General features: G+C 26.1%; 3 protein-coding genes across 6 annotated transcripts; 1 reads left to right on the forward strand and 2 right to left on the reverse strand.

Annotated features, from left to right (window-relative positions):
• Positions 1 to 4,147, reverse strand: LOC124423191 (T-complex protein 11-like protein 1). Of its 2 annotated transcripts, none has more exons than XM_046960683.1 (10): positions 3,877 to 4,147; positions 3,212 to 3,324; positions 2,925 to 3,035; positions 2,492 to 2,783; positions 1,876 to 2,394; positions 1,627 to 1,811; positions 1,388 to 1,554; positions 989 to 1,300; positions 565 to 809; positions 1 to 247 (listed from the first exon to the last, which is right to left on the reverse strand). In XM_046960683.1, the coding sequence occupies exons 2-8, from the start codon at positions 3,220 to 3,222 to the stop codon at positions 1,050 to 1,052; spliced, it is 1,536 nt and encodes a 511-aa protein (XP_046816639.1). In that variant the 5' UTR covers positions 3,223 to 3,324; positions 3,877 to 4,147; the 3' UTR covers positions 1 to 247; positions 565 to 809; positions 989 to 1,049. The 2 variants fall into 2 exon arrangements, with proteins under 2 accessions (XP_046816639.1, XP_046816638.1); XM_046960682.1 differs by having other exon boundaries at positions 3,212 to 3,350; positions 3,877 to 4,146.
• Positions 4,148 to 5,020: 873 nt separating this feature from the next.
• Positions 5,021 to 9,144, forward strand: LOC124422644 (apoptosis-inducing factor 1, mitochondrial). Of its 3 annotated transcripts, XM_046959396.1 has the most exons (12): positions 5,021 to 5,494; positions 5,957 to 6,240; positions 6,314 to 6,368; positions 6,458 to 6,621; positions 6,689 to 6,819; positions 6,939 to 7,114; positions 7,182 to 7,373; positions 7,449 to 7,639; positions 7,769 to 8,021; positions 8,104 to 8,270; positions 8,353 to 8,568; positions 8,794 to 9,144. In XM_046959396.1, the coding sequence occupies exons 1-12, from the start codon at positions 5,404 to 5,406 to the stop codon at positions 8,863 to 8,865; spliced, it is 1,992 nt and encodes a 663-aa protein (XP_046815352.1). In that variant the 5' UTR covers positions 5,021 to 5,403; the 3' UTR covers positions 8,866 to 9,144. The 3 variants fall into 3 exon arrangements, with proteins under 3 accessions (XP_046815352.1, XP_046815353.1, XP_046815354.1); XM_046959397.1 differs by lacking the exon at positions 5,021 to 5,494 and having other exon boundaries at positions 5,975 to 6,175; XM_046959398.1 differs by lacking the exon at positions 5,021 to 5,494 and having other exon boundaries at positions 6,104 to 6,240; positions 6,314 to 6,369.
• A 148-nt stretch (positions 9,145 to 9,292) lies between these two features.
• LOC124422642 (protein broad-minded-like) lies at positions 9,293 to 14,188 on the reverse strand. Its single transcript, XM_046959393.1, has 8 exons — positions 12,232 to 14,188; positions 11,820 to 12,157; positions 11,529 to 11,725; positions 11,036 to 11,443; positions 10,622 to 10,941; positions 10,066 to 10,243; positions 9,729 to 9,944; positions 9,293 to 9,662 (listed from the first exon to the last, which is right to left on the reverse strand). Exons 1-8 carry the CDS (start codon positions 13,890 to 13,892, stop codon positions 9,528 to 9,530), a joined length of 3,453 nt encoding a protein of 1,150 aa, XP_046815349.1. The 5' UTR covers positions 13,893 to 14,188; the 3' UTR covers positions 9,293 to 9,527.
• Between the last annotated feature and the right edge of the window lie 18 nt (positions 14,189 to 14,206).

The raw sequence follows: 14,206 nt of genomic DNA on the forward strand, positions 1-14,206 counted from the left end.
TTTCAAAAATATGAATTCATCATTTTCCTTTCAATGATACTGGAAATTACATTGTATCATATTTTACACATTGATTACGTATGGCTTTACATATTGATTTACCGTATTTATATTTTTTCTTTTAATTATTAATTTGCCAATGGTCGTATGTACAGTTGTAAATATACCCGCACATATTATAGTTTTCTTTCTTAATACTGTTAAAACAAATGCATATTTATGTTACAAAATATTTAAAAAGAAGCGTCTGAAACATAAGAGAAAATGTTTTCTAAATAGAAGTTGAATGAACAGAAAGATAAAAGATATTCGATTATTGTGCAGAGATAAATCTACTCTACATATATATATATATAAATGTAGATTATATTTTTTAATGGAATGAAAAAATTTATTTTCTGATTAATAATAAAACTCCATGGATATAGAAAATTCTATACGAATATAAACGCATATACATATATGTACGCGTACGTATTTACTTATATATATATATATATATATATATATATATATGTATGTATGTATATATATATATGATACATAGATTCATATAATACGTACAACTTTATCTTCTATAGCAATCTTTATATAAATATTATTGCAAAGAGATCTTTTTGCACGACATCAAATATAAAGAAGTATTATTTTATATTCATTGTTATATAAATCCTTATAAAACATATGAATATATTATTGAAGTATTTGAAATTAATAAAAGTACAAAAAAATAATAAGTATTAGTAGTAATAGGTCCCTATGCATATGATATTGCCATGATTGTGCTATCCTCTATACATTAAATCATTCTGAAAAAAAAAAAAACAAATTATTTCTTAGATTAGTTTAGTATCGACATATACTTATTTTATATGCTCAAATTACGATAATCCATTTATATCGGTTTTTAATAATTCAATATGTATTAATATGTATATAAAAAATCATTTAGTTTATGAAATATAAATTATAAATACTTAGTATTTACTTGTAAAACTATTTCCAGGTTTTTGAATGTTTCATAATATAAAACCATATAAATTCTCATTTTATGCATCAATTGAATTCTCTTGCGCTTCCTTCTTTACCGCATCATTATTATATGTAGATGAAAGTACATTACTGACAATTTCTTGATAATATTCCCCAAACACACTTCTATTATGAGAAACGAGTATTAAAAATTGTGCTGCTATTGCTGTTAATTCTTCTTGTAAAGATGAAAGACCAAGTGGTACTTGCTGAGGAATAGCGCTCTGAGATTGTATAATTCTTTGCAAAAATTGTCTAATTCTCAAATCTATTAAAATATATATTTGGAAACAATTAATAATTTATTAAATTACAAAAGAATATATTATTAGATGAAACATTTCATTATACTTACTGACGAGACTTCTAATCTTATGATCTGGTTTAATCAAATCTGTTATTTGTCCCTCCAATGATGTTTCTAAATCAGTTGATAAATTTCCAGCACCAATTTCTTCTAATGTTGTTCTAAGATCTTTTATCACTTGCAAAACAATGTTTGGCATTACCTTTTCTAAATCCCTATACATGAAACATGCACATATACACATATAAAATGATATATTATATATGAAAAGGTATCTTAAAACTTACTTATTTGAATGTACAGAATCTAATAACACTGTTAAATCCTCTTTTACACTAATTTTAAACTTAGCCACACCTTGTATCGATGGACCAACTGTATTATTTGTTAACAATAATATAGAACCAATTATACTCAATCTGCTGGTCTTGTCACGTAATTCTACCAATCTACCTTGATCAAGCATCAAAGTCTGCAAAAGATATTATATTGAAGAATTTAGTTGCAATGTTTATTATATATATGTATATTCATACTTCTGCATCTGGATTAAAATCCCATTCCAGAAGATCAAGGTAGGCTTCGGTTAAGAGACGATGCGTTATTTGTCTCACTGAATTGTCATGATTAGAAGCACTTGCAATTTCTTCCTCATTAAGATTTTTCAACAACCATTTTTTAGTATAATGCAAACCATCTGTATTAATTTTTAAAAACTCTGCAAACTTAGCCTTTTCATATTCAATACTCGAGGCAACAATACTTGGTCTCATCATAGTTATAGTAAAGTTTGCTAAATCCAATCTCATCAATTGTAAAGCTTCCATTATACCTTTAAATGTTTCAATAACATTTTCTTTTTCTTTCAATTCTTGTATCTTTTCATCTCTAACCGGTGCACAAACTTTGCCCATAATAGAAATAATGTAATTTGCATAATGGCGAAAATCTAATACACCTTTTTCCGCTTGTTGTTGAATCAAATCAATATCAAGAACTTCTTTAATATTCTCTTTAATTTTTGAATGATGTGATAACACAAGTTCATCCAGTGTCTAAAGAAAAAAAAAAAAGAAAAAAAAGAAAGAAAAACTTGATATCAAATTACATATGTTGTAACAATATGATGTAATAAACTTCTAATTTAATTACGTCTTTAATTTCTTTCAATAAAATGAAAGCCTGTGTATAAATTGGCGGATCTTCATCCAATTGTTCTGCCAATAAATTCCAAAAGGCCTTGTGCATTATTTCTTTAACTTTTCTATGAAAAGTACCATCATCTGGTTCCAATTTTTGTAATTGAAAATTTTTATCCACCGCAATTTCATGTGCCAAAGCCATATTAGTCATTCCATTTGCAGCTCTTATAATTTCTTCATGAGACACAAATTTTGGTGGAGACGCTCCAGTCCATCCGCTCATCATATTTTGTATACCTTGTCTATTTTATATACGTTAATAAAAGAAAATTCAATATATAAAAAAAATATATATATATATATATATATATATATATATTTAATGCAATTCACTAAAATATTCATATCTCTCTATTAAAATACATATATAGAAAATATCTTACTGTTTTGCATGTTTATCATCTTCTATTTGACGAGATGAAGTTGGACATTCGATAGGAATATTAAGCTTATCAATATTAGACTTTGCCTCGTCATTTTTTGTCTTTTCATCTCTATAAATTAAAATATTAGAATAATCAATATTATATTAATGTAATATAAAACGTAAAAATTTGTTAATGAAATTATTAAATCTTTTCTAAAAGAGCATTTATGCTTTATTTTTGTATCTTAATAAAATGATTTGATTTATTTGTTAGATACAATAAAGAAAATTTATAAAACATACTTGTCAGACATGATGACTAGAATGAATAACTTTTATTCCTATGTTTATATAAAATTCACTTGCTATGACATGATCTGCTCTCAAAAGCAGCTGCTAGTTGACTGTTTTGGCTCCTGAAGAGAAGGAGGTCAAATACTGTCTATAAAAAGAACATCTATAATGCTGTAACTGCCTGTAAATACTTTCAAGACTTCTTTTGTTAATCTTTATCAAATCCTTGATCAACTTTTATCCAATTAATCTTTTTTATTTGATAGTATAAAAAAAAAAAAGAGTTAAATAATAAATACTATTATATATAAATATACATTTACTCTTTGTTTTCTATAGCTAAAACATTACAATTATTTCCATGTAAATAAAAAATATGACAAAATCAATTTTAAAAATTAGTAATCGACATCTTTGTATACTCGTATTTTTTTATACAAACATTTTATATACATTTTATTTGACAGATCAATTTGTATAAATATTTTATATATTTACAAAAATAAGAAACAAAGAACTAACCCTAATATTATCAATAAATTATTATTGTTATTATTAACAAAAAAGTATCGTTGATAAGATGTTATTCTTTCAAGATAAGATTTTTTTATGTTTTGCAAAGAAGAAAAAAAAATATATGTATATATATATATATATTTATCTATAAAAATTACCTTTTTTGTATATACGATTCACAAAAATATTGAGCTGTTCCTCTTTTCTAATATTGACAAGTAGACCAACACTTGAAATTTTTTAACAAAAATTTGTAATATATGTATACATGATTTGTATATGTATATGTATATATATATGTATGTATGTATCTATAAATCGAAAGTAATCACTATATGAGAATTTAATCACAACAGGAACAGCTGTATTTACAAATACGATTTATACAACTTTGGTAAGATTGACGTTGATAAGAATGAAGTTTGTCAAAAGTTAATAATCTTCAAAAGCGCACTCTATAATTGTTTACCGCTAAAACTTTTGAAAATTACGAAGGACAATTAAGACGTTAAAATAATATCCGTTAAAGAATTATACAGAATTTAATATTTGCTTATTTTTTAAATAGTCATAAAAAAGAAAAAAAAACAAAAAAGAAAACAGAGAACAGATTTAAGAAATGACACATATAAAAAACAATTTAAAAATATCAAAGTAGACAGACGACATTGATTCGCCGTAAAAGGAATGCTGATTCATATATTGGCTACCTTAAGGACACCTGTGAAGGTCATACGAATTTCACGTAAATCCGTATGTTTCTTTGTTCTCTATACATACTTTATACCGACAAAAGACAGAAGAGAAAACAGGTATATTCCCAAGGTTAAAGTTCAATAAACCTTAAGTATTCTTGTCAAATAATATAATTGATATTTTATTATTGTTTTATGATGATAAAAAACTATCTTTAATGAAAAAAAAATAAATAAATAAAATAAAATAAAATTCGTTGGTAAATAATTAAATTTCGTAACGCTTTCATTTATCTGTTTTTGATCAAAGTAAAATTAATAGAAAAAATAAAATTGTTATAACAGTTGCACTCGTATATATATATATATATATATATGTATATATACGCGTCAATTAAATAATCAATTCTCACAATAGTTTCATTTATTAAATATTAACATGATACATATAATTTTATTAAATTATAATTTATATTTATATTTATAATTTATTTATAATTTTATCAAATATAATAAAGATCGATAAAGGTCATTACGCATGTGTGAATTTAATTTGAAACAATCGATATTCCGTTAATATTTATCGCATATACGTGTATATATATATATATATATATATATACGTATATCGCGATCGTCACTATGAAAGTATATAACTTGGCACCGCTTGTCTATCATTCGTTCCTATATTCCGTATGCTCCATTAAATAGGTGTTTTTATATCAAATTTATGCATATTCGTTTGACTTTGTTGATCAATTTGTAAGGATAAATCGTTTCGACAAAATCAGTATAAGAGCCTTAAATGGCTATGATAGTAGAGTAATCGAGCTTCAGGTGATGGAGTGTATAGTATTAAATTCATCGTTAATCTCGCGCGAGAAGAAAAAATCGGTCAACGACTTTCAGTCGGCGTGCATACGGTGAGAAGAACTGAACACACGCGCCATCACTATATTATTGCGTAAGGCCAAAATTGGCCCATCAAAAATGTTAAGCTGTGGTAGAGTTATTGAACAATTGTCGAAAGTAACAAGACACGCACATGTTAATCATTCCTATCGAGCTTTAAAATATGTTGGTGGGTATTTTATTATGTACTTTTCTAGAAATTTCATTAATCGTTATCATCAACTCTCATTCGGTGCGTGTAACCTCTCTTCGATTTAAATTGAAATATTTATAAAAATTAATCGTTCTATCATATTTTCTCGATTAATTCGTCGATTGTGAATTGATATATAATTACTTTTATCCATCTATCATTTATATTAATCATCTTAAGTTGATATAGTGTTTACCGTTTACATGTGATGCTTCCACTCTGAAGTATGCCATGGGTAACATAACCTCAATCTATTCTGAAAAAAATTTTTTAACTATATTCTATATATACATACATATATATGTATATATATATATATGTATATATTTATATCTTTCAAATGTAGTAAAATTCGATATACATTATTTTTATCTCTAATTATGTATTGTTCTTTGTATACTGCCGATCTTAGTACCAACATTACTTGGAATTTTCTAGGCATTTTCAGTGTTAATAGATTGTGGTATAGTAATAATGCAAATAATAAGAAGCCATATAAGTCACCGGGTACTACAATAAAACCAGAGGAATGTGTACCTGAGTTTAGGTATTCTAAACCAAAGAGACCACTTCCAGCTTGTGAAGCTCAAAATGGAGGTACTTGTCCGCCTACTTGTAGACCAGATTATACACAAGAAGATGGTAACGGAAAGAATGGTAAATTTCCAAATTGGAAACATTTACTGGCCACCTTGATCATAACAGGAGTGACTATATATGCGGTATAATATTACATAAAATTTTATATTTTTGATATTATGGCAGTACCATATTAAATTAAATTTTTCATTATAGATATCTTCTACGGAATGGTTTACAGATAAATTTGGCTCACAGTCTGACACAAAAAGTAATAATTGCTTATCATATTTCAGTTCAGTCATTATATATATATATCTTATAATTATACAATTGAAATCATATTTTTTATATTCTCAGAAAAAAAAGATACAGTGAAAAGAGATAAAAGATCAAAGGATGTAGTAAAATCTCCGGCTGTATCTAAGTCAATACCTCAAGAAGTACCTTACTTATTGATAGGTGGAGGAACTGCTGCATTTTCAGCATTTAGGTCAATTAAATCTAGGGATCCCAAAGCTAAGGTATATTCTATATTACTATAGTACGAGTCTATATTTTGAACAATAATAAACCAGTTTTTTTTTTTAGGTTTTAGTAATAGGTGAAGAAGAAATTTTACCATATATGAGGCCACCATTATCTAAAGAACTATGGTATAATACAGATAGGGCAACAAGTGCTAAATTGAATTTTAAACAGTGGAATGGAACTCAGAGGAGGTAAGATTAAAATTGATATTATAATATATACATATCGATATACACCTATAAAAATAATATGAACATGTGTATCAGAGATTCTACAGTATTTCGTTGAGTTGCATTAATTTCTTTTACAGTCTTTTTTATGAACCACGTGAATTTTATACAAATGTTGATAAGTTAATGCAATTAGACAAAGGTGGAGTAGCTGTAGCAACAGGTTGGAAAGTAACTAAACTTGATGCTACAAATAAAATTGCTATTCTTGAAGATGGTTATGAAATCAAGTATGATAAGTGTCTTATAGCAACAGGTAAATTTTTCTTATATTCGATAAAAAAAATGTTTAAAAACCATTTTTAATCCACGTTTATTTTAAGGTGCTTCACCTAAAAATCTTCCTATATTTGAATCTGCTCAGGATGAAGTAAAAAATAAAATCATAGCTTATAGAACAGAACAAGATTTTCTTGAATTAGAAGAAAATATTCACAATCCTAATTGTAAAAATATAGTTATTATTGGAGGTGGTTTTCTTGGCTCTGAGCTAGCTTGTTCACTTGCGAGAAATTGTATGTATTTTATTATAATCATTTATGCATCTTTATCCATACATATATTTATAAATTAAATTTTATATCAAATAGATCAAGATAAAAAGATTATCCAAATTTACAAGGAAAATTACATAATGGCTCAAGTATTACCTGAATATTTAAGTGAATGGACAACAAAGAAAGCTATTGCAGAAGGAGTAAATTGTATACCAAGTGTAGAAGTTGCGGACTTTTCATACAGAAATGAGAAACTCAGTCTTATCCTATCAGATGGCAATATTGTAAGTAATATATATTATATTAATATTTTAATATGAAAATAAAACAAATCAAAGAGAAATAATTGGCCTTATTTAGAATATTTATATTTGAAATGTATGAATAATAATAAATATTATAATTGTGTAAAGATTGATGCAGATCAAGTGATAGTAGGTATAGGAGTTGAAGCAAATACAGATTTGGCAACATCTTCAGAATTAGAAATACATCCTACTGTAGGAGGTTTTCTTGTTAATGCCGAATTAGAAGCAAGAAGTAATCTTTGGGTTGCTGGAGATGCTGCATGTTTTTATGATGTTAGATTGGGTAGACGAAGAGTGGAACACCATGACCATGCTGTAATTTCTGGTAGATTAGCTGGAGAAAATATGACCGGTGCAGGTAGCATGAATCAAAATACTAAGGGAAAAAAAAAAAAATAAATGTAAGCATATTAATTTTTATTTATTTTTTATATATATAGGAAAACCTTATTTGCATCAGTCTATGTTCTGGTCTGATTTAGGACCAGAGGTTGGATATGAAGCAATTGGTATTATAGATTCATCGTTGCCAACTGTAGGAGTATTTGCAAAGGCAACAGAAGCGGATACACCAAAAGCAGCTCTTAATAAATCTACAGATGAAGAGGTATAATATAATATTTTTAAAGCAAAGATATTGAAGAAATTTGTAACGTTGTTCTTTTTATTTTTTTATTTTTGTTGTATAGAGAGCTATAGCACAGACAGAAACAGAAAAGACAGAAGAAAAAAATTTGCAAAGTGACACACCATCTTTAAATTCAGAAAATGAAAATAAAAATATGGAAAAGGAATCTAAAAAACATAGTGACTTTGAGAAAGGTGTTATATTCTATTTACGAGATGATGTTGTGGTTGGCATTTTACTTTGGAATATATTTCATCGCATGTCCATAGCTAGACAGGTATGAAATTTTTTCTCATGGAAAAATATAGCATATATATATATATATATATATATGTTTTTTGTTAGCTGATCAAATATAAAACTAAAAAGAAGAATAACGCGAAAAAAGTACAAATTTAAAAATTCTTCGTTTAAAACACTTATAAATAACAAATATACACATATTACATTATAATATTATGAACATTGTGCTTTTATTATTGTTGTTTTATTGTTGTTGTAGGTATTGGCAAGAGGTACAAAATATGATGATCTAAATGAAGTAGCGAAACTATTTTCTATTCATGATGACTAATGACATTGACTGCAGTTTGTGGTATGAATAATGACAATATTTTAAAGTCACTGTGCTGTACATAATCGAAATGTTTATATAAAAGTCTCTAAGCAATGTCATATTATATATCTGTGAGTTTTAGAATGTATGGTATGTACAAATAATCAGTGATATTCCATAGTATACATTGAAAATTGTTAGAACCAATCTACGAAAGCATTTATGAAATATCCATGTGATTATTGCTATTATCAATTAAGCATGGGTTTTAGCAAGTAAAATAAGTTGAATAAGAAATTTATTGTACAGGATATTAATTATTGCTTAATGACATCGATAAACAATTTTGTTAAAGCGTTTTGTTTTACAGAAATGGTTATCTGTTTTTATGAAAGTAATTACACATTATCTATTTGTATAAATATTATATGCTTTGCAAAGAAAAATTTATACTGTTTATGCAAATGTAATTCTTTTTTTTTTTTTTTTTTTTCTTCATTTTCTTATTGTACATGTACGCACAAAATTCTTTATAAAAATTCTTTGCTTTTTTTCATGACAACATTTATATAATAATACCTTTAAAAAAATTGTTTCTTGAAATACGTCTATATATGAATGACAAATTTTTTTTTTTTTTTTTTTTTTTTTTTTTTTTTTTTTTTTTCCCAGTTTGTCATTTATTTTACAGTATCAGTTTCATCACTGGAATATATTTTCCTTGCAGTCATTATAGGTAATATTTTATTTCCATATCTCTTAGCTAATTTATCCATGAATATGATGTAATCATGACACCGATAATCCTGTAGTACCTACAAGGATACACTTAAATGTATTTATAATCATAACAAACTTACATTAGAAAGAATAAAATTTACCATATATTCTGGCCACATTTTTCCATTTGTAATATCTTGTATAAATGTTGTTCTGCAGTGATATATTAAAGATACACAATAATATAATATATAATCAGGTGAATATAGAATAGAAATAGCAAAAAAATGTTTTATTTCCTGCCACGACAATATGCCCAAAAAACATTGAGTCATTATTGTTGTACATAACATCCACCAATCAATACCACAACTGTTCTATTTTACAGTAAAATTTTTTAATTATTAATTGATATCATTCTTTCTTTGTTTGTGTGTGTTTGTTTGTTGGTTTGTGTGTGTGTGTGTGTGTTAAATAAAATAAATATTTTTGACATACCTTTAATGCATATACTATGTTCGGCATTTCACTCTGAATTATACTTTCTAAGTATTGTGCAAATATAAATTGAGTTGAACATTCTTCATTATTGCTTTTGTCAATAGTTTTACCAAAAATAGGCCATATAAACAAAATACACGGAAAACAAATCAATTTTTTAATAAATATTTTGCATCTGCAATATTTCATATATTAATATACATCATTATTTGCATTAAAAGGTCAATGATGACAATGAAATAAAGACATAATAGCAATATTGTGACGACTAAGTTTTCAATCTGAGACCTGCCAATGATGATCCTTGACTAGCTAGAGTTACCTTAAATCTTTGTTAATGAGATACTAGACAATATTATCTTTTATCTACATAAACAGTAATTTACAAATAAATATAATACTATCTTTTGGATTATAAGTGGTATTACAAATTATTGTAAAATACTACTTACAGTAGATAAGAAATATAATTTGTTACTAGGAAGGATGTATTCGCGGTCAACTGAGGCATATATACATGATATAAAATTTGTTAAAATTTGAGATATCTTACTTGTCCATATCTCCTTCACAAATAAAAAACACAGTTGATAAAAACCAATCAAAACCTTCAAATTTATTAGGCTTTTGATGTTTTATAAATATGCTTGAAGCTTGCAAAAACTGTTTAAATGTTTCTCTTTTTGTTTCTGTATTTTTAAAAAGTCCATTTAATTCAGCATATTGTAAAACTAAGTCAATTCCATGTAATTCTTCTGAAAAGAAAAAGTCTGCATTATATACAAAATTTTCTGGCCATTCAAAATGTTCTGCCCATTCTGCAGTTGGAATAGCCTGCCACATTTGATCTAGTAAAGTAGTCAAAACTGCATTCTAAAAGAAAAAAGATTAATTATATAAAAATTAAAAGCGATATAAATAGATTTATATATTTTTCTTCATTATTTTAAAAACAGATTATTTATACTTTTAATGAACATGTAGAATTTATATATGCATTCCTGACTTGTAGTATCCAACTGGTATCTAATAATCCAGGCTTACTTTCACATAACATATCTTCTAATTCAGAATCAGATTGTATTTCATAGAAAAGTGCCATTTCTGTGGCAATGTTAGGTGGTGGTAATGTTGAGAACAATTGATATTCTTCTGATTCAAATGTATTATTTGTATCTTCATATTCAAATGTATTATTTTTATCTTCATATTCATTTAATGATAATTTGTTAGGATATTTATGCTTGATATAATATGAATTAGATAAAATTTTATGTCGGAGTAAACTAGATTCATCTATTATGTATTTTTCATTTATTTCGTCGTCGGTTTGAATATCAAATATACAATAGTTTTGTAAATTCAATAATTCATTCTATAAAAAAAAAAAAATATATTCTTATATAAAAAATGATATAAATTCATGTAAAAGTTTCACACTATATATCATAACTTGTTACCTGAAAATTTAATTTTTCTATCAAATAGATATAAAGGTCTAGATTCCAAATAGTTGTATTTAATGATAAAAGTCCTAAATAATGATATACAGAATCAAATTTGATTGAACATTGCATTAATTCAGTCAAATTGTATGGAATTTCATTTTCATCGTCATTTCCAAATTCATTAGCACTTGTTATAAATGCAGTAAAACCTGTTATGATAAAAATATAATGTTATATGTATATACATATATATATATGAATTTATTAATATTAGATCTTATTAATTTTTTGTTTTATTTATACATTTAAAATTGAGAGAAAATAGAGCAATAATGTGTAAAAATTTGTTCACAATTGAATTCTCCCATGGATCATAAAAACAATGTGGATCTTCCAATGTTTTACACGTTTCTATTAATAATGTAGATAAAACATGTGGTGCTAAATCATCGAGAACTTCACGTCCTAACTTAAAGTATCCAGCAGATGATACAAAGCTCACAATTTCAGTGGATGTCCATGAATTTCTTAATGGTGCAATAGATCCACGTATTAATTCTTGAAATACTAAAGATTCGCGTGTTAAATCTTGTAAGCCAAATGGTATTGATACAATTTTAAGCATCATTTTTTTAATTATACTAAAATAAAAAAAATAATAATTACATATTTATTAAATTAATCGTGTTTATATCAAATAAGCTCTGATACTTACTTGTCTAAATATTGAGCTTTATTTTCATTTTCAATAAAATATTTATCTAGTTTACTGTAAAAGTGTGACACAGCAGGATAAAATTGATTTTGCATCACATCTTGTACAATTTCATAAACATTAAATATATTAAATAATTTCATTATAACTTTAGATAAATTACATATATATTCAGTGTTCATAATAGAGAAGGGCTGTTTCAAAACATTAGATATGTGTTGTATAATAGTCATTGCTGTACAATTCGGTTTTGATTCTTGAGAATTTATTAGTAATTCTGAACCATCCACAGTATCCAACATATGCATTATTACATATAGTATATGAGGCCAAATTCTTAAATCATTTTCAGAAGAATTATTTAAAGAATATAATGCGGCATCATAAAAATCAGTATCATACGAAATTATAGTTCTATTTATTACATTTTGCAATGCCTGACACATAATATTATAAATACCACTTGCTACCTCAGAAGATGATAATTCATTCAATGTATTTATTAATGTAATTAAAAATTCAGTTATAGAAAATGGAACGTCTAATGAAATCTCTGAAAGTAACTTGCGACCTGCTTCATAACTACATAATTGTGATATAAAGCATAAACAATGAAGATAAGTAATTATTTCTATTGTCTCTCCAGAAATACATGCTTCTATGGGTTCATCACAAATAGAAATAGATGTGTATATAGATGATTTTTTCAAGCCTTTGCCAATGCATTGTATAGCATATTGAAGTAAACTTGGTGATTTAGATAATATAAAAATAAATGTTTTTCTAGTAGCAAAACTGTGAGTCCACCTTTTACTCCAGTCAGCCTGTGGATCCAATGCAGCAATAATATTTAATGTAGACAATGTTTTAACTTGCATCGAATTACCAAACATATGAGTACTTAGAAATATTATGAATTGTTCTATTATTTCTTCTGCACTTTTGTCAATATTTCTTATGCTCTTTAACAATTCTTCTTGATAATGTATTATCAAGTACATAATGCGAATTATTTTCTCATGTAAAAAAAATTTGAAATTAATTCCGGATATTAACGAAGGTAACATTTCGTGTACTTTTTGTGCATGATACTGAGCATTAAAAGCACTCAATACATTAGTATACGCATTATATGCCTTTGGACAACTTAATAACCTAGCATAAACTTGCAAACTAGCTTCAAATATAGCACGATTTTCACCCATAAGACCATCTTTTAAAGTATTTTGAAGGATATCCCATTGCGAGATAGCTGTTACATTTGTCAAGTCACTTTTTAATAATATCTCATAGCCTGCTAATCTTACATGTACAGGTTTATCAGAACTTATTCTATCTATAATATAATTGTATTGATCTTCAACGTTTTTAGGAGAATTCCATTCTTCTACAGTTAAATCACTCACAAAAGAGGCGGATGACTGAGAATGAGATTCCGTTGATGCAATGTCATCAGATTTTGAATCTGAATTGTGTTCAATAATTGCCATTTTCATAGAATTTATTAAAACTTGCATTTCTTTAGAATGTATAATTCTATCTGCAATTTCTGAAGAATCTTGATTCTCTTCTAAATTATCATTAATTACTTTGTCAAATTCCTTTTTTATACACTTCTTTATCCATTTGTTAATATTTGGCGACGTTATTCGTTTATCCATTAATGTAAAATCACCTGAATTTCTTTATATACTGAAGTTTTAACAATGAATATCCATGTTCTATCCTTGACAATAATTTGTATACACTAACTTATATATATATATATATATATGTATGTAATATACTTATACACATGTGAATCTTTTGATTTGATTCAGTTACTATGGCAACCATAGTAGAAATAAATACAATAAAAGTATATTCATACAGGGAGAGAATAAAATTATTTCAAACATTATCTTTAATAACAAACCAAATTATATATAATTTTTTTTAGATCTTTATAAATCGCATATTTTTTTCATAAAAGGAT

This window comes from Vespa crabro, chromosome 3 (genome assembly GCF_910589235.1).
Source record: "Vespa crabro chromosome 3, iyVesCrab1.2, whole genome shotgun sequence".
Lineage (NCBI taxonomy): Eukaryota > Metazoa > Arthropoda > Insecta > Hymenoptera > Vespidae > Vespa > Vespa crabro.